Below are 20,551 nucleotides of genomic sequence, written 5' to 3'. Positions count from 1 at the left end.
GCTGGCACCTAATCCACTGACCCACACCAGCCAGGGCCCAAGTTGCCATTTCTTATCGAGGCCCCACCGGATTGCCTTTCCATCAGGCCCTTTGGCATCTTGGCACTGGCTGGGGGAAAGTACCACAGGGTATGTTGGCCCATCCTCTCCCCAGCCTTCAAAATGCTTTGTTGTAGAATTCATTTACCTGTGTGTCTCCTCACCTAGACTGATATGAAGGGGCGGGGGGGGCAGGTCTCTATCACTTCCTTGACAAACGTGAGGCTGGTAATTTTTATAATAGTTGCTCAATAAATGTTTTTTGAATAAAATGACCTCCCAAGAAATATAGACTAATTAGAATCTAAGGGGGAAAATAGGTTATTGGTTTTCCTTTTCAAATGATAAAGTCAAGGTATCTGCTTTGAAAAGCCAAAGCACACACAGAGAAAGCTAAAAATCCTCTCCTGCCAGGTAGGTAATCAGTGTTAACGGTTTGCTGTATTTCCAACTACACTTTGCCCCCTTCTGTGTCTATGAAAACATAAATAAACTTAGACCAGGATGGGGTGGAACTTTCTAGAACTTGGCCATTTTAGCAGAGCATCCGTTCTCTCTCACCCCTCTGTCTTCCTTCTTGCCTTTCCCACTTTACTCTGTCTTTAAAGAGATTTTCAAGGTTAGATTTAATTATCCGACAGTGAAGAATAATGGAGACTTCAGCAGAGGGGAATTTTCCTTCCATCTGAAGCAGACAGCTTGGAGGATTATTCCGTGTGGAAATGGGGCCCCTTGTGGTTGGACCCTCTGATTTCTTCGTTTGTTTGTTTAGGAGAAGCTAGAAATGGATCTCCTAGACTGATAATCCTGGTGGTTGCTGCCCTTATTGACCCCTGGCCCATCTCATACACTGTCACCGGGGCCCTCTTCTGAATAAGGCTTCCTTCGGAGTTTTGTCCCTCATGCCCCAAATCACCCCCAGGAACTTTCTGTCCCAATAACATAGTAATTGGGACTGTCTTTCGAACTGGGCTGTCCTTTCTTGGGTTGGGACCAGATATACTAGGAGTTGGTGAGAATTGTTCAACGAGTACAAATCTTTAAAATCTAGACTCATCTCAAGGATTAAGGGGCGTGTTGACAAGAGATTCTCAGACTTTAAACAGTCTGATAAGAAGGGCAAAGTATCAGGACTAAAGAATTTGGTTAAAGGGTCATCATCGTGGGGGTCTCCCAGGGGAGCACCGACTGAGTGTTTTCCCTGGCAAAAGTCACTCCTCTTTTTAACCTAAATAACCTTAAAGTGATAGCTCTCCCCAGGAAGAATGCAGCTCCGAAATGGGTGGCCTGAAAAAAAACCCTCATGGGTTTTCCCCTTTGGTTCTCACTAATTGTGTTCATTGGCTGCATAGGCCCATCACATTTTCAGGGTATAAATTCTTACTGAGTTCCCTACTTTTGGGGAAACGGGCTCTTTTAGGCAAGAAACGAGGATGGCTGACTACCTGTTGAAAGGGAAGTTCCTGCTCCAGTTTCTTTCGGGCCCCGGGATGGCTAGGCTGCCTTCTGTGTGATCTTCCCTGTTGACTTCACAACTCTCCTGTCTTCTTGTTTTGCTGCAAGAAACCCTGAGACTGGGGAAGAAAAATGAGTTTCCTGCGAGTCAGGTCTGCTCGGCACACCTGGCAGCTTTGTTAGCTGTCTCCTCCTGCTCACGCTTTTAGCTGGTTAGATGGGTGTTTGGGGGCCCGTCTGAGCCAGGCTGTGTGCCAGGCACTGGGCCTCAGCAAAGAAAGAAAGACTGAGATGAAGCTCACGTTCTGGAGGAGACACATAAACCAGTGAACCAGCAAAAACAAAAACACAAAAGCAGCCCTGGCTGGTGTAGCTCAGTGGATCGAGCACGGGCCTGCAAACCAAAGGATCGTGGTTCGATTCCCAGTCAGGGCACATGCCTGGGTTGCAGGCCAGTTCCCAGCAGGGGGCGCACGAGAGGCAGCCATACATTGATATTTCTCTCCCTCTCTTCTTCCTGTCCCCTCTAAAAGATAAATAAATAAGATCTAAAAAAAAAAAGATGTTCGCTAATTAAAAAAAAAAACAAACAGCAACACAAAAGCGCCCCATAATTTTTGGACATTTTCAGCCAGAGAGGACTGCAGTGACGGGACAAAAAAGAGACTGCAGGGTGATAGAATGAAGCAGCTGGAGGCCGAAGTGGTCAGGGGAGGTTTCCTGGGGAGGAGGTGATGTTGGAGCCAAAAGCTGAAGTTGCCACCAATGGGAAAGTCAGGCACAAAGCATTCTACATGGGAGGGCCAGCAGGTGCACGTGAGTTTAGCACGTTTGGGGCTGTCATGTGTAGGGGTCAGTGAGTGGAGGAGAAAAGGTGAGCAGGGCACGATCTGGGGGTGGGGGCACGTTGTTGATCCTGATGAGAGGTTGGGTGTCTGAGGCCCTTGGCGGGGACTGCTCATCTGAGTTTTGAAGAAGGCTGCTCCAGAGGGGCGGGGGGCATGCATCAGGGCTAGCCGCTGCGCAGGGTGGACTGAGTCTGAACGGGCAGAAGCGAGGGTGGGCAGGACGGGACGGCCCCTTTGCAGAACCCTCGCTATGTGCCAGGCGGCACGTAGGCACTTGCCTGCATCCCCGGCCTGCATCCTCAGCCTGCGAGGTTTGGCATGCTCAATGCATTTTGCAGATTACTGGGATTCTGAGGCCAGCTCCCTCCCTGGCTTCCTGAGCCTCTTCTGAGCAGCCAGGACAGTGCCTTTGAAGGAGGCCCGGGGATGAAGTTCAGGCTGACGGGTGGGGCCGGGACTGTGGGTCACCTGACGCTGGCTGCGTGGAAATTCTGAGCCCTGAAGGGCCTTTGGGCCCCGCGTGGCTGGCCCCACACCAGCCTGAGCAGGACTGAAAAAGCTTGTGATTCTCGTCAGTGAACCTTTTCAGAAACAGGTCGGGAGGAGGGAGCCTGGTGCAAATCAAGGTGAAGATACAAAGAGATTGGGGGAAGCTGGTTTGAGGTTTCTGGGTAACTGTTCTTTTCCCTGCCCTGGCTCCTCCTTCCCCCACAGGGTAGAGTATCAGTAATAACTGGCGGTGCTTTGTGCCAGACGCTGCTGGTCACCGTGCCTGTGTTGTCCCACTTAACCCTACTGGGCCTTTCAGGAACGTTCAGCAGCGCAGCTGAATTCGGCCGAGGCACCGAGAGGCCGAGTACTTGCCAGCGGACACACAGCTGGCAGGTGACGGGGCTTGGATTCTGACCGAGTGGTGGGTCTCCAGAGCCCACGCTGCACAGCAGCGCCGTGGTGACATCTCCAACACCAGGCGTGCTCTCAGTGACAAGGAATGACAGGGTGGCACTCACAGCCTCAGGGAGGGCAGGCGACTGGTGCAGGTAAGGGTTTGGGAGCGGGACTCGGCTGCGGTGCGGTCCCTGGCTGCTTTGATCTGCTTTCCCACTTTGCCTCTCTGGGTCTCACCTACAAAAGTGTCCAAAAATGCCATTTCTACCTCAGGGATTCTAGGGAGGATTCATAGAATAGTAGCTCCTTAGTAAAAAAAAAAATAGGTGTGTGCCCTGGCTGGCGTAGCTCAGTGGATCGAGCACGGGCCTGCAAACCAAAGGATCGTGGTTGGATTCCCAGTCAGGGCACATGCCTGGGTTGCAGGCCAGTTCCCAGCAGGGGATGGACGAGAGGCAACCATACATTGGTATTTCTCTCCCTCTCTCCTTCCCTTCCCCTCTAAAGATAAATAAAATCTTTAAAAAAAAAAATAGCTGTGGATTGCACCAGCCCAGTTGGAGGAGGAAATAGAGAAATGTTTTCCTCCCTGTCCCCCCCGCCCCCACCAGCATGTATTCACGAATTCCTGGTTCTTTCTCCTGCTCTGGTTTTTGTCCATCCATGTTCAGTTTCTGATTCTGTATTTGTATATTGAATATATTTTGTATTCATCCTCACCAGGGGCTTTTTCCCCCCTTGGGCCTCAGTTTTCTCATCCATAAAAGGGATACTTCGTCCTGACCCTGACCTCCTGGTGGAGCTGTGGTGGAGTAAGTCAGTGGATATTTGTATTTGGAACAGAGCCTTGCAGACAAAGCGGTCACCAGAGCGTAGCTGTGATCACCTTACTCGCTGCTGGCTGCTCCCCTCCCCCCTCGGGGCAGGGCCTTGCCTCAGTCACCCAGGTGGCCTCGACAGTCACCCAGGTGGCCTCAGTGTCTAGTAGTTGCTCCGCGGCTGTTTGTTGGCTGACTGGTTCCATTGTTTTTTTCTCTCTCTCTCTGAAATCTGAAGTCAGGCCGCTAGGTGAGAAGCACTGGGCATCGTTTTCCTGCCTTCCAGACGCAGAGGCCTCCTTGGGCGGTGTCTGTACACAGGGTTAGACCTGCCTGGCACCAGGGCTCCTTGGCCTCGGCTCTGTTGACGGTTTGGGCCCGATCGTTTTTTTGTCAGGGGGCCGTCCTGTGCACTGTGGGGTCTTTCACAGCGGCCCTGGCCTCTCCACTCACTAGATGCCACTAGCACCCCTGCATTTTGCCTGGCTGACAACCAAAAATGTCCTCTGATGTTGCCAAGGGTCTCCTGGGGGACCTGGCTGAGAACCCCTGCTTTACAGTCTTCTGAACACCAGAGTCCCTTAAAAGTGGCAGCTGATTAATGTTGGGGGGCATGTTCTCAGCTCCTGTGTGTCAGGGGTCCCTGGCTGGGCAGCCAATGCCCGGTACATAGTAAGAGTTACATAAATAAAAAATATTACCAGACATGCCCTGGTCAAGTGCTCAGCTGCTTGGAGCTTGGTCCTGTACACTGAGAAATCCCTAGTTGAGATTCATACAGGAGGCAACTGACTGATGTTTCTCTCTCACACCTATGTTCTCGTTCTTTCTGTCACTCTCTCTCCCCCTTCCTCTTTCTATAACAATTAATAAATATATCCTTGGGTGAGGATTACAAATATTATCATCCATTTCCCCCCTGAGCCATTAAACATACCTTACGGAGTTAAGAATTGAAAAGGGAGTCCGGCTTTTTGTCTCCTGGTCTTGGGTGCGTCCGTGGGCCTTTGCAAACTCAGAGCCCATGCTGCCCCTTGTTTCTTGCACCCGGTTCTATTTCTGGCCTTTTTTCACTTGGGTTTTGTTCTATGTATCGAAGAAAGACGTGATTCCCTTTTTTGTCCATTTTTTTGACTGCATCACGGATTTTTGCATCTCAGTCCTCCCCTGTTCATGACACTGAAGTTGTTTCCCGCCTTCAGGGTGCACGGGGCTTGCTGCAGTGGGTGCAGGGCCCGTCCCACTGGGTGCTCCTGGGTCTCTGGCCACAGGGTGCTTTCTTAGAACACCCCCCCTTTGAAGTCTGGGTGGTGGTGAGCATCCTTTTCACTCATGTAGTTGGGGTGACGCTGTGGGTCTGAAATCTTTGCTTTCCCTGAGGAACATGACTAGGTGACTGTAGAGGGCCTGTCCCTTCTTCCTTGGTGTCCTAGAGAATTTTCTTATCTTCACTAATTCAGGGGGCTTTTTAGAGAGACCCAGGACATGTGGGGAACCTTGCCTGGTCATTAGCAACACCTCTTTCCTCATCTGCCTGCTTCTCGAAGCCTCTGTATTTCCCTTGTCACCTCACAGCCCACTTCTCTGCTCCGGCTGCTGTCTGCCGAGCCTTGTTTTGTTTCTGAATTGGCCCTGCGATGCTGCAGTTCCCCATTAAAGCCCGAAAGCCACCCACCAGCACCTGAGCGTTCTAGAACCTCTTCTGGCTTGGAGGGTGGGGCCCACCACAGTCCCCGCAGCCCGGAGAAATAATGCAAATGGTTTCCAGCCACCAGAACCAGCTCCTCCTGTGAAAACTCTCCCCATCCAGTTATGAAGTGAAGGCCGGAGGCAACCGGTTCTTCCACATTTTTCTTTGTGGTGGTTTGGCTGTTTTAGGGCCTCAAATATGTACACCCGTGGGACGCAGCCTTCGGCCTGGCCTGTGGTGGGGGGTGGGGGCCGCGGCTCCTCCTAGGGAGTCGGGTCCTGCCTCCTCCCTCTTTGCAAAATTGGAAAAGACTTGGCATTCTTGAATCGGGAAATTCCTGTTGAGATGTTGTTGGTCCCCCCCCCCCTCAGAAGGCCTTATGAGGGGCAGAAAGAGCTGCCTTGGGTTTCCTCTAGTTGTTGAGGGCTAAACGGTGAATTCATTTATAAATCAGCCTCTTTCTTACTAGATTGAAGCAATATCTGTCCTGGCATGAGTGTTTGGAAGTTCATTTTTTACATGTGAACGTGCTGGTTAATCACCATTTCTGCATTGTTGGAGGGAGAGGGAGAGATGGGGGGAGAGAGAGAGACAGACAGACAGACAGACAGGCCCTGACACTGTAAATAGGGGGAAGATTGGTTTTCTCGTTTCTAGGAGAGGCACATCAGAACTAAAGAGAACTTGAAGCAAATAAACAGGCATTAAAAAACTAGAAACACCCCGGCTCCCTTCTGCCGTTCTCACTCCAGTCGTTCTCACTCCAGCCGGCAGAACAAATGCGGGCTGTTGTGTTTATCCACATCCGGTGAAATAAATGGCCCTTCAGTGCAGCGCACCGAAGACTTTCAGCTCAGCCGAGCTGCTGTCGGTCCAGGGTGATAAATTAGAGCCGAAAGCCCCGGGACACAAAGGCACGTCGTCACCCTGCCCCACACTGTCTGATTGCAGAGAGGTGAGGGTGTCCTTGCCCCGCCGGGAGACCCGGTGAGTACGAGACCAGGGCTGGCCTGGTAAATGGTGACTCTTAGCCTGTCCTCTCTGCTCCTTCCTCCTCCCCCTGGGAGAGGCCACCGAGGATCCGGAAGCAGGAATGTCTGCCGCGTGTGAGCCTCTGTTCTCCTTGAAAGAGAGCCTAGGCCCTCTGAGCAGCAGAGTTTTCTCAATGGCAGGTAAGCCCCCCTCTTCCCAGGGTCACCTGCCCTTCCCTGGCTTTGCCTGCGAGGTATCCGGGGTTCCTGGGGCGTTGACATTCTCACGTTGAGAATGACCCTTAATTCCACTGCCTCCTGCCTGTTCCAGCCCTTCTCTGCCTGAGCTGGGCGGGAAGTGCACATTCCCATGCGGTCGGAGAGCCTTTCAGTACAGCCCAGCGTAAGCCAGAGAGCAGCCTTTCTGAAGGAGCCTGGGGCCTGGTCTCCCAGAATCCGTGGGTCTAGGAGATGTTCAGTGTGTGAGCTTGCCAGCTGTCTTGCTTGTGTTCCTCGTGACTGGAGCATTCTCTACTAAGAAAAAAATAGGGTTAGGGCCCCACCCCACCCCCTTCTCCTTTGCTGATTCCTCATTTCTTTTCTGGGCCTGGAGGAAGTTCAGGGCTTTTGTTTCATTGTGATGTAATTACTGGCTGCCGAGGGCCCTAAGATTCCTGGGGAGGGAGGCCTGTCTGGGTACCTGCTCTGCGTCTTTGGGAAACGCTTGGAAAAGATTAACTCTACTCCTGCTCTGTTGCTTCTGAGAACAGCGTGGGGTTGTGGTTGAAGGGGGCTGTAGCCAGCCCTGGGTGCCTGCCTTTGTAGTTAGCTGGGAAAACCTGGTCTTTCACAGTCCGATGGAGATGGAGAGATCATTTCCTGGTCTGATTCCGGTTTCCACTTGGTAGCCTGGCATTTCCATAACTCTGAACCCGCGTCATTAATTTAACAGGCTCAGCAGCTGAGAATCCAGGCTCTGCTTTTGGAGAGGGGTGGTCAGGGAGGAGGAAGAGGAGGAGGAGGAGGAGGAGGAATGATTTTTGGCTTTGAAAAGTAGCTTCCTTTTATTGAGTGCATACTGTCTGTCAGGTATTACACTAAGAGCTTCATGCGAATTGACTCATTCGGTTCTTCAGTAACTCCACAGGGTCCTATGACATCTACCTTATGGAAGGACGGAGGTTTGGAGGTTACACAGCTTGTTTAAGGCGGCCCTGCTGGGCAGCCGCAGAACTAGGCACTCAACCACCGTGACACCCCGTCTGTATCACCTGGACCAGGCCTACGAGAGCACCTGTCCCCTGACTTCCATGTAGGGGGACCAGCTCATCCTGCTTTGCCTGGATGTGGCCATCCATCTCCGGGCAACCCAGGGTTGGTCACCCTACTTCTGTGGCCCCCGATGCCTGTCCACCAAGCATTGGGGCCTGTCGTTCAGGCCCCAACAGGCTTTGCTGTGGACATCACTCGGGACATTTAATGGCCACAGTACATACCACAGGGCTGGGCCCTGCTGGCCTTTCAGCTTGGGCCCTTCCCCTCTCTGGAGGACACAAGTCCCTGTCATGGTGTGTCATTTCCTAAACTCTGGAGCATGGCCGGTGCTGTGACTCAGGCTCCGGATGTGGGTGGGGGTGGGAGCGCCTGTCTGGGATGCCTGGCTGGAGATTGGAGAGGAGTGTCATGGCGGAGGAGGTGGCTGCCCACCCCCCCAGCCTATTTTGTGGCAAAGGCCACATTGTGGTGCCACCATTGGAAGATTGGGAGGTGAGTGCACTTTCTGGGGACAGCCTCTGAGAGACTGGCGTGCATCATGTATGAGGGACAAGCGCCATGTTTCATCTTTCTCCCGGTTCGTTCCCGGAGCTCCCAATCAGACTTCCCTCCTCCCCTTCCCCTCCAGGTCACATGTGCAGTGGAGACAGAGAAAGGCAAAATGAGAGTGCTCTGAACACCTAGACCCTGAATTAGGAAATCATCTCGCCACAGAGCTGAGACGAGCCTCTCCCAAGCCTCTGGGTCGTGGGTTCAAATCCAAGCCCCGCCACTTGCGTGATCTTGGGCAGTGACTTAGAGGGCGGGACGAGAAGGGCATTTTGAACACTGTCTGGAACTTTGTACGTAACAAAAGAAAGCCTTAGCTGTTAATACTGTGGCTCAGGGGCCCTGTCGGGTGGTTCAGTGGGTTGGAGCATCATCCTGTACACCAGAAGGTTGTGGGTTCGACACCCAGCTGGGTGTGTATGGGAGGCAACCAACTGATATTTCCCTCTCCCTTTCTCTTGAAAATCGATAAGCGTGTTCTTGGGTGAGGATAAAAACAACGCCATGGTTCAGGAAAGCTGAAAGGAGCCTGGGTTATCTGGAAGTAAAAGTGCCCTTAAGTCTCAGGCCATCTAGGAAGGGTTGAGCGGGGGTTATGAAGTCAAGGGGTCATTTCCCGTGGTCCACAGGATGGCGGGTCGGGACCCATCTCATCCTGTGCTCGGGTCCTGATACCCACGGACCTCCCCGTATTATTCAGATTCCAGTGAACTGTCACAGGGAGCGGAACTTTCCGTGCTTCCTGCTCCACGGTGCGCTGTTTTCCTGAGTCACCACTCCATCCGCCCTTTTCCTCCCTCGCCCACGTTAACTCCTTCAGAACCAGGCTTATTTGGGGGCCTGGGGGTGGGAAGCGGAGGGTGGCTGGTGTGCCAGCTCAGGGAAATCGCACAGTCCCGCTACCTCCCAGAAGGGTCCTTCAGATGGTGGGGGGGACCCTTTCCCTGCTCATTCTGTCTACAGAGCCTGATTGTCAACCTTCCAAGCTTATAGACTAAAGGAGTTTATTAGCAGTACTGCCTCGATCAGAATGAAATCTTTAAAGAAGGGGAAAAATACTTGACTCAGCTTTCTGGAAAAGGTCCTTAAGGTGGGCTTTGTAACCATGACGACAGCAACGGCCACAGCACAGGATGTGCTGGCCCACCAGAGGGGCAGGCCTTTATGTCAGGATGCTGACGTGCCTCTCTTGCCTCTGATGGCTGCCATTGCCCAGTTTTTCTCCCTAAGAGCCGTCATTGAAAACTGTGGCTATTGACGGATGGATATGCGTGTTTGGAACCTATTAAATTTCTGCCCTTTGGGTGCAGCCGCTGAAGCCCCATTAGCTCTGGAGGGAGTCGGTGTGTTTGTAACCAGGAACAAAATTGGGGTCTTTATGTTTTGTTGAGACAAGAAGGTTGGGGTCCTTTGAGGTAAGGGCAGCCTTGGGTCCCCTTTTGTTTTCTGTTGGGCTCCGTATTTGTAAAGTGCTTATGAATGTATTCATTTCCAGTGATCTCCCCCACCCTATTCCCCCTTGCCCAGGGAATTAAAAGAATTTGAAAGTTCAGAAGGAATTTGAGGTTTAAAAGACCCTGTTCTTGATCTTTACTGCTGGTGACACCTTTGGGAAGGTAAAGCGGGCATGGCCCTTCTTCCCACCCATAGAACTGGGTGGCACCTGGGACCCACCCCGGAAGGACAGTCGTGGTCTCCAGGTAAGACGTTCTGGTCTGGCTGCTTTCTGTCCTCTCCTCCCACTTCGCAGGTGTGGCCCTGGGGCTCTCGGAAGTCGTGCCCACCCTGGGGTTGTCTTCTGGTCAGCAGTCTTCAGGCCCCAGCTGCACCTCGCCTCCTTGCCTCACTCCATTTCCTCAGTCCTGAGCCAGCCCCACAGATAGCGGTGGGGAGGAGAGGACATTGGTTTATGGTGTTCTCTAGGTGTGAGGACTCAGAGGCCACCCCCAAACACATACCGGAGAGCATCTCAAACCAGTCAAACCCGTTTGTGAGCCTCCAGAGGGCTTGTTAAACCCTCGGTGGCCGGGGCCTGTCCAGGATTTTCTGATTCTGTAGGTCTGGGCTGCGGCCCGAGACTGTGCATTTCTAGTGAGTTCCCTGGTGAAGTCTCTGCTGCTAGCGTGGAGACCACATGTTGGGAACCATTGGTCTCAGCTGCAGGTGGGAACTTAGAATGCCCCCGGAGGAACTGGTGCCCTTTCTGGCGTCAAAGGTTGGCTGCGTATGTGCTGGGCTGCCCCATGTCCAAGCTCAGTGGTAGAGTCCTCTGGGAGTGTGTGGGAGAGTTGTGGGGGCTCTTTCTTGGCTGTTGTTTGGGATTGCTGATGTCATTGCATGGGACGGTGCTGGGGTGGCCCTTGCAGTGAGGAAGAACTGTTCCTTCCAAAATCCAGTAGTGAGTGCTCCATTGAGAAATATCAGAGCACATCACAGAATTTTTCCCTAATGTGCCCTAATTTTCCCATTGGTGTGCCTTTCCTTGTATACTTTCTTGCTTCAAAACTTACCCCCAAATGGAGAAGAACATACAAAATCTGAACCTTTGCCCAGTCGCTTTCAGTGTTCACCCGGCCAGGATGCCATTTCTTCTAGGACACATGCCCTCTGAGTTCCCGAAACACCTTTTCGAAAACAGCCAGACTGATACCTGAGCAAAGACACTTGGGTTCGTCACATCTGCGCAGATCCAATTCCAAATACCTTCCTTTGATCAGCCCCCGACTCTGTCCATATGGTACCGTTTTTTAATCCTGAATCAGGCCTCCATCATCCACTCATTCCTGGCTTTGGTTTGTACCTCCTGCTTTTTTTTTTTTTAATGTGAAATTGAACCTCCTTAAATACTCTATTTTGATAAAGTTGTCCAGACACTTGGTAAATACTATACATAAGGGTTACACAGTGAAAGATAATCCCATCCCCACCCCCAGGCAAGTTCCCCTCCCCTGAGGCAACCACCAGTGCTATTTAGAGCAGTGGGTTCATCCAGGAATATTCTAGGCTTATGCAAACAGGGAGACACATATATTACATCTGGGTTTTTTTTTTGAGGCGGAGCATGTGTGTTGGTCCCTTCATGGTGCTGGGCATATGTCGCTTTTTTAATCGGATGCGGAAGCTTGGAGACCTCAGGCATCAGCTTGTGCCCGTTGCCCTTGAAGGCCTCAGAGCCAGCCCACTGTGTGGCTGGGGTGGAGGCGTCTTGTGTGTGCTTTGCTCCTCTGTGAGGCTGTGGCTGTAGACGGTGTTTCTTGGAGGAGATTGCTGGGCCAAAGACTTTGTGAGAAAGGGAGAGTTTTGCTGGAGGAGCGGGGCGGGGATCCCTGGGGGACTGAGGAGGTTTACTCTGGGCAGCGTGCAGTTCCCAGCTGTGCCTTTGGACTGTGTTTTCTCACTCACTAGCCATCGTGTGCCTGCCTCCAGACCTGCCCTGTGCGGAGGCAGACGTCTGTGGGAGGACCCCTGCCCTTCGGGGGTCTGTTCTCTCTCCAGGAGCCTGTGGTTGGTGGCATTTAATTGCCTCTCAGGGCTGTGTCTCAGGGAGAGACCCTGAACATTGGTTCCGGATTTTCCTGGGGCCTGGCTGGTGAGACTGGATTCTGTCCCAGCCGCTCATTGTCTTGCTTTAGAGTCTGCCTGCCGCAACATGCTCCGCCTTTCGGACCAGAGTAAACCATTAGGAAGCCTTGCATGTGGCCATATTGGCCCCTGTTAATCTGCCCCCCAGTGGCTCCTGTCCAGACACAGAAGATGATGACACAGGACACAGTCTGCGTGCTGGGACTTGCCTGGGAGTTAAAACTGGAGGAGGAACGTCGCCAGGCTATCTTGGGGGATAAATCAGCTTTCCGGATTCCATGTTCCATCCCATCACCTGCACTCGCCACGTAGCTCTTCCCTGTCCTGGTGTCTGTAGCTTTCATTTCTCAGCATGTCAAGTGCGCCAGGCTGTGGCATTACGTCATCCCTAAGCTAACCAGACGGCTGTCGGGCATGGAATGGACTCAGAGTCTTGCAGGTGAAGATCGGGTGGTGGTGGAAGTGTATCTGGGTTTCAGCGAGATTCTGGGAGAATTCAAATAGGAAAGAAGGAATTGACGAAGGTGAGGTGGCATTCTACAGATGAGAATCAGTGAGAATGTAATTTGGGTCGATTTCTTTGGGGGAGAGGGACACACACAATGCCCACCCGTGGGCCGGGGCCCCGGGCACTTTCTGGCCGGTGGGTTATATTCTTTCTGCATTGGTTACACGTTGTTTGCCTGATAAACATCAATAAATGTTTCTGTCTTCCACGGTCAAGTATGTTTGCCTTTGTTTTCTTAAACACGTGGCCTTCCTGGTCAGTCTTTCCTGGTTTCCTGCTCTCGCTGTCAGGACCGGATGTGGACAAGAGATACTTCCTTGGGGTGAGGGTGATGTCGGTGCCTTTGTGGCAGCTGGATCACAAGCCTTGTCAGCAGACAGCAGCAGGGAAGGGTGGGGATTGTGGCAAAATAGAGGGCCCTTTTTCTCGTAGAAAAGCAATGCATGCCTGGTATTCAGATCGTTCTGTTGCCGTAAGGCCCTGAAGGGCCCTGATCTGGTTTTTTTTTTTTTTTGAGAGAAATCAAAGTCCGAGGTTATTTTGTGGAACCTCCCCAATTTTGTATTTTTGCAGCGAACTAAAACTTTTACACAGATGTTACGTAGGCCAAAGAGAGGCGATCTGACCTCTGAGATAGGTAACTGAACGTGGGCGGGCGGGCGTATTTTAGGAGGAGGGTTTGTGGACAGAATGCGTGGGGTCCCCCACACTGCCTCCCTGTGGAGAGGGGGGTGCCTGGGTCTCCCCGATTGCTTTAAAATGCCTGGTCCTGTGTGTCTCTTTCAGATCCTGGCTCCACAGAGAGAACAGCCCAGAAAAGGAAGTTCCCAAGCCCTCCGCATTCCTCCAATGGCCATTCGCCACAGGACACATCAACCAGCCCCATTAAAAAGAAAAAGAAACCAGGCTTACTGAACAGTAACAATAAGGAGCAGGTAAAGGGCCACCGGGAATGGTGTCCACACCTGAGGGACGAAGGCTGTGTCTCAAGAAGCACAGCTTTCTGGGTTTTTCTAAGAGCCGGTTATTGGCATTTATTTAACATGGTGCCTGCCTGGCTGCCATTGGCCTGGAACAGAAAGAGCAGCTCGAAATGGGCCCGTGCAGGCATTTTTGGCGGGTGTTCAGATGTGTTCCGGGGACAGGGTGGTGACCCAGATGCAGTGAAGATCCTGTGCTCTAGGGTTTGGGGCTTTTCCTTGGGTCTCTGTGTCCCCACCCTCCAGGGCCTTACCAGCAAAATAGTTCTCAGCTCTGCCTGGAGGCATTTGTGTGGCTGGGCATGTTCCCTTCTGGTCTCAGTTTTCTCATCTGTAAAATAATGGGTTTAGGCCTGTGGGGAGAAGCGCTGCTGTCCCCACCCATTGCTCCTAGTAATTAGTCTGCATTCCTTCTCACTGTGCAGAGACCCCGGGCAGCGGACCCCACCCTCCCGGGAGGTCAGGGCCAGTCTACTAGATATGAGTGGCTATTTGCTACCTTGGATCCAGCTAAAGAACCCTAGCTTTAGAAATTCTCTGATGCAGGCTAGATGCATTTCCGATTAAAAAACATGAGAGGTGCTTTAATGTGGACCGTGAGGCCGTGTCTCCTGGCACTGGAGGAGATAAAATGCCCTGTGGTTCTGGTACCACTTAAGCAGGGATTCCTCGATGTATTCATGCATTTTGTGCGTTCCGGAGTGCTGAAGTGAGCTCTGGGGATTTGAGGTTGAATAAAACAAGATTATTGCTTTCACGGGAAGAGACCTAGCAGCGGTGAAAGGCCCAGAACTGTGAGAGGGTGCATTTCCGCACACTAATCTATTTTCATTCCCAAATTATATAGCGGAAAGCCAGCTCTGCTTCTGCTCTGTCTGTGGGCAAGTTAACCTCTTTGTGCCTAGTTTCCCCATCTGCTGAAATGAGGGTGTGGTGGCTGCCACAGATTCTCTAGGTTGTTGAGATGAAGCGAGTGGACGACATAAATAATGATGATGATAAAGCCAGGCTCCATAGTAAGTGGAAAAACCACACACACTATATGTGCCATAATTCAACAACAGCTCCAGAAGTGTCCTAGACCTGTGCTGTTCGGTATGATTGTTCGGTATGATTGGCTCCATGTGAAGCCATGGAGCACTGGCAAGTGACACATGTGACCAAGGAACTGAATTTCTAATTTAATGTAAATTTAAGTGGCTCCCTGTAGGTACCCTGACGGACACTGCAGGTCTAATCCTATTAGAGCCGGAGAAGTTGGAGTGTCCAAGATAAATTCGGGGGGGGGGGGGCACTGGCATTTGAAGAATGTACAGTAGTGTTGGGAATAATAAAACTGCTGGTGCTTGTTGTGTGTGGTGTCCTGTGGGAAGCGCTGTCTTATGTTAATCTTTCCATGTTTTTTACTGAGTCATACTTGATATAGGACATTTTAAAAGAGATTGATCTTTAGAGATAGAGAGATCAATTTGTTGTTCCACGTATTTATGCACTCATTGGTTGGTTCTTGTATGTGCCCTGACCAGGAATCAAACCTACACCTTGGTGTATTGGGATGACTCCAGCCAACTGAGCTACCCACCCAGGGCTGGCCTATGACATTGTATTAGTTTCAGATTTTCTCCCCTTACCCCCATTTTCTGGTTTCTGTGTTAATGTTACCCTGTGAGTAAGGGCTGCAATTACCTCCATTTTGCAGATGAAAACAGGTTCAGAGAGGTTAAGGTGCCTCCTTGAGGCCTTGGAGCGAGGAAGAAGCTGCCTTTGAGTTTAGGCCTCCCTGTCACCCAGGAGCTATTACTGTACCTGTTGGGACTGGCCCTGGCTGCCCGGGAGGGTGGGGTCCACTGCCTGGGGTCTCTGCACAATGAGAAGGAATGGAGACTAATTACCAGGAGCAGTGGGTGGGGACAGCAGTGTCTCTCCCCACCGACCTAAAGACTAAGGATAAAGACTAAGAAAGAAACAGGAAGGTTGCAGATAATCCCCAAACCTTACTGCAGCCGGTCATTAACTCCCTGGGCAAGCGCTTTCTTACCGACTCCCTGTAAGTCACGAGGCAGACGCTGTCCTGTCCTTGCACCTCCTCCCTGTGTGTCCACACTCACACACACACACACACACACGCGCACGCGCGCGTCACCAGTCCCTCCCTGGCCTTTAAGAATTGGCTTGCATCTCTTTCTGGAAGCTGATTACCTTGGACAGTTCATGCATTATTCTCTCCCTCCCCTGTCTGTGTATTCACACCATTTCTGCAACGCTTACACCTCATAACCACATTGAGGTGTCTGTCCATCGGGGTCCCCCTCTGGACCGTTGGCTTCAGAAGAGTGGCCAGTGTCCGACACTTGCTGTCTCCCCATTAGACAGGCCACTACACTTCAACTGAACCGTCCTCTTCAGCCTTGGAGGGAAGGAGTGGAAACAGAGAGGGCCCCCTTCCGCCCCCCTGCACCTGGGGAACTGGCTGTGCGACCTGGGCAGTGGTTTCCTGTCTCTGAGCTTCAGTTACATTGCAAAAAAGGGTTTGGACTAGGGACATCAGCAGACTGATCGTAGGGGCTGAAGGGCCAGGAGTCGGCAAAGGGGAAATGGCCTTTGCTGTGAGGAGAGGAAATGGCTGACCTTGACTCTGTGACTCACAGTAGCACATAAAGCTTCTTCCATCTATGGGCAGCCCCTCCCATGCCCAGCCTGCTTTCCTAAGGGGAACTTAAAATCTTTTTTTTTTTTAAATGGCCTTCAGGATGCTTTCCTTTACCATTCCTTTTCCTGTTCTTTCTTTTAGAATTATGGAATTAAAGTCAAATTGTAGGTTGCAAATGCTGTGTTTGACGAAGATAATTCCCTTTAGTCACCAACATTTGAAGATGATGAGATTTCAGATAACAACTTATATTTCTGGGTTCTTATAAAACTCAGAAATCCAGCAATAGCTGGAGCTGAGTGGGTCCTGCCCCTTTGGATGTAGGGTCTGTGTGCCCTGGTTTTCCACACTCCTCACCCCTCCCTATTGTACCATACCCTGCATGCTTCATTCATTCCTTCTGCCTCTAGCTTTCTTAAGTGTTTGAGTTCTTTTGGTTTTTGGCCGTATGAGGTCTGTCCAGAAGGTATCCAGCCATGTAATATGAAAAAGAGGCATTTATTGAAGAAGATGTAAGATACAAGAAACATTGTACATACGGCAAAAACTCCTCAGTCCCCTTCAAAGTAGGTACCTTGGGACCTCACACAGTTCTCCCAATCACCACCAGCTGCCCTGTCACATTTTCCTGAATCTCACTGACAGTCTGAAATCTCTTCCCTTTTAAAGGTGATTTCAGTTTTAGGAAAAGCCGGAAGTCACAGGGCACCAAATCTGGGCTGTAGTGGAGCTGAGTCACCTGGGTAATTTGATGTTTTGCCAAAACACTGCACGAGACGTAATGCATGAGCAGGCGCATTGTCATGATGAAGTCTGCCCGTCACTGGTTGCCCATAGCTGCAGCCTCCTGAGTCATCCAAATACTTCTCATGGAGAAATGTTCAAGCGCAACACAAAATGGGGTGCAGATTTGTTGCTTTAATTGCTCAGTCATTTTGAATGTGATGGCCACACAGCACACATGCTCACTCAACAGCATTTACCGCCCCCCTGACTAGCACAGTGAAGTCATGGTTCACGTGTGTGCACCCCAGCCCACTCTCCTTGGCTGCCAGGTTACATTGAAGTCATGCAAACTGTCCTTGTTATATTAACAGTGGCCAGGCTCTTTCTGGACAGACCTCGTATATTGAGGTTCTCTACCTCCTTCCTTTTCTCCTCCCCTCTCTTCTCTTCTGTGTTCTAATGTCCTGAAAACAAAGCCATTCTGGCCTTAATTTTTTAAATCCTGTATTTTTCCATTTTGGCAATGACCTTGTATTACCAAGTGCAGGTGTGGGTTGAATTTTCAGGCTGGGACCCCATCTTCTTATATTGGGGATTCAATACTTTAGTGGCATTTCAAGAAGAGCTTTAAAACAGACTGTATTTTTAGGGGGAAAAGTATTCTAAGATTTATAACTAATTTTTAATGTGTTTTGGGCCAGTGGTGTCACCCCTGAAGAAACGTTTGAAAACATGTAGGTGTCTCTTCTTGGTTCTACTCAGGGAAGCAACCCAAAACCTAGAAGGATGCTCCTGGATTTTTTTTTTTTTAATTGTCATCTGAGGGCATTTTTCCATTGCTTTTACTGAGAGGGAGGGAAGGAGAGAGAGAAACCTCAGCGAGAGAAAGAAGCTTTGATCGGCCGCCTCCCACATGTGCCCCAGGGATCATCGGCCCCAGGACTGGGGAAGGAACCTGCAACCCAGACATCTGCCCTGACTGGGAATCGAACCCATGACCTTTCAGTTATGGGATGACACCCAACCAACTGAGCCACACCAGCCAGGGTGCTGCTGGCATTTTACAGAGGAGGGTCAGGTTGCCAAACACCCTGCAGTTGATGGGAGACAAGAAATATCTTGTCCCCAAATGGCATTGGGGCCTTGACTGCAGAAGAGCACTCTTGTCTTTAGTTCTTGGGTCATCCGAGTTTGAAGATTCCTCTTGGAAGCTCTCCTTCCTTCCTTTCTCCCTCTTTTTCTTCTTTCCTTCCCTCATCGAAGTATTGAGAAATAATTGGTAACAGACTTGTACAAAACGGCTTTAGGTATACTTTGACCAAATATGACAAAGAAATCATGGTTCCCTCCTCTCTGCTGGGTCCAGGGTGCATACCTACCATCACCGGGCCGGCTAGGACTTATTTGTTGGATCCACGCATTGTCTTAAAAACCCGGGAGTTTAATAGAAGTACTTTCCTGGGCAGGGGCGGTGTATCAGCGGTCGAGCCAGTTCAGGGGACAGGAGGGTTGCTGGCATGGTCCTGGATTCGGTGGCACCGAAGTGGGTGCCCGCCTTGCTGCCTTGGCCAGTGGGGCTCAGCAGAAGCGTTCCCCTAGGGTGGCCTCCCTGCCGTCTCCCAGCGTCTGGGCTGCGTGCCAGGGCCACTCCTCACGCCCTGGGTCCCGGCAGTTGGCCTTCTTTTGGCAACCATGCTTTTATCCAAAGTGGGAGAGCAAAGCTGCGGCAGCTGGGACGAGGACTATTTTTTGTGTGTGAACTACGTGGCCCCTGTAGGGATTTGAATTTGTGGTTCCCCATCCCCCACACGTACCGTGGGCTCACACAACAGCTGGGGCACCCACCCTCTGGCTTAGGTAGACCATGTGCTGCAAACTATAGCCTATGGGCCAGATGCGGGCAGGAGCTCGTTTTAATTTAATTTAATTAAAATAAATTAAACTACAGATTATATTCACTGGGTTTTTTTTTTGTATTAGTTTCAGGTGTATGGCATAGTGGTTAGATAATCATATACCTTACAAAGATCTCCCTCTCGCTATTTCCTGGTACCAGTGACCCACCTGGCACCATCCAATAGTTATTCAATATTCAGAGCCTCTTTTTGTGAATAAAGTTTTATTGGCCCACAGCCACATTCATTCATTTACATATTGTCTTTCTTGCTTTGGTGCTGTGGTGGCTGGGTTGAGCACTTGTGACTGAGACCTGCAAAGGCTCAACTATTTCTGTCTTTCTGGAGCCCTTTATAGAAAAAGTTTGCCGGCTCCTGGTGTAGATAGACTAAGGCGTTCTACAAGTGAGTGAATGAGCCTGTCTATTTTCTTGTTAAGCCAGCCTGGGGAAGAAGCAGGGAAATAGGAACATTTGTTCACGGAGCCTACGATCACCCAGAAATAACAGGTTGCACCCTGTTCGCCTTTACCAGCAGGCTGGTAACACACCTTGTACTTACCGGGGAGAAAAGGCATAACTCATTTTACCTGAAACGATGTCGTTTTCCAGTTTTAAATGTTCCATATTGGTTATCAGATCGTTTTTGATGGAGCGGGAAACATTTACAAGGAGCAGATGAGGCAGGCATCTGATTGACAAGGAGATTGTCGGGGCGGTAGTTCTCAGCCACAACTTCCCCACTTCAGCAAAGGACAAAATCTCCCGAGAAGAGATCGGATTATCTGGCACTCAGCTCCTCTGGACCCTCCCAGGAGCACCTGCCCCCCAGCCAGGTGTGGGGCGGGCCAAGGGCGTGGGGGAAACTTGGCTTTGGAAGTGGCAGTGCCCTGGCTTCTATGAGACAGAAAGCACTTCGGTGCCAGTTAGGGATGTTAACTGTCCTATTTGAATTTTCCACTTATATTTAGATCTTAATGACTCTTCCTGTCCTATTATTAACTCACTGAAAGGAAGTCGCGCACTGACGTAGAGCTTGCTGCTCTCATGCAGAAGCCACAAAAGCATCCTAGAAGACCCTGTCCAGGCTAGAGGTCGTTTTACTGCTTGACAGGCACAGTTCTGGGTGCCCAGGTTTAAGGCCTTGCTCTGGGCTTGGGGGTCAGATAAGTTTTTTTTTAATTTTTAAAATTTTTCAGTTACAGTTTACATTCAGTATTATTTTGTATCAGTTTCAGGTGTATAGCATAGTGCTTTACAAAGTGATCCCCCTGATATTTGAAGTACCTGCCTGCTGTCATTCATACACAGTGATTCCAGTATTACTGACTGTGTTCCCTGTGTTGCACTTGACATCCCCGTGACTGGCCTGTAACTCCCAGTCTGTGCTTCTTCATCCCTTCGCCTTCCCCCCAGTCTCCTGCCAGATGAATCTTTTTAGCCTGGTTTTCTCATCTGCCAAGTAAAACTAGTAGCACCTTCCCCTCTATGTGGTTGTGAGGACGAAAGGAAGATGGCGTGTGTGACAGTGTGGTGACAAACGTGGTGTGGGAAGAATGTCGTAACAATGGCGTTGTTCTCTGGAACTCGAGTAGATGCTCCGTCTTAACTGGTGAACTGAAACAGGGAACTGACTGACTGGGCTCAAGAAGGACGTGACCCCGGAGCCAGGTTTCAG

General features: G+C 50.8%; 1 protein-coding gene across 24 annotated transcripts in view; it reads left to right on the top strand.

Moving 5' to 3' along the window:
* ZMYND8 (zinc finger MYND-type containing 8) overlaps positions 1-20,551 on the top strand; it is a 108,634-nt gene that overhangs the window by 20,477 nt on the left and 67,606 nt on the right. For 20 of the 24 annotated variants that reach the window (XM_053671090.1, XM_053671102.1, XM_053671099.1 and 17 more), the window contains one exon: positions 13,410-13,558. In XM_053671090.1, the coding sequence (XP_053527065.1) occupies positions 13,410-13,558 (149 nt within the window). Of the gene's footprint in view, positions 1-6,568; positions 6,726-6,796; positions 6,911-10,212; positions 10,234-12,274; positions 12,555-13,409; positions 13,559-20,551 lie in introns of those variants that run through there. The other 4 variants (XM_053671103.1, XM_053671091.1, XM_053671108.1 and 1 more) reach the window with 4 other exon arrangements.

This window comes from Artibeus jamaicensis, unplaced genomic scaffold, assembly GCF_021234435.1.
Source record: "Artibeus jamaicensis isolate MK-2021 breed Jamaican fruit bat unplaced genomic scaffold, CSHL_Jam_final contig_685, whole genome shotgun sequence".
Lineage (NCBI taxonomy): Eukaryota > Metazoa > Chordata > Mammalia > Chiroptera > Phyllostomidae > Artibeus > Artibeus jamaicensis.
This window is presented reverse-complemented; position numbering and strand designations above follow the sequence as displayed.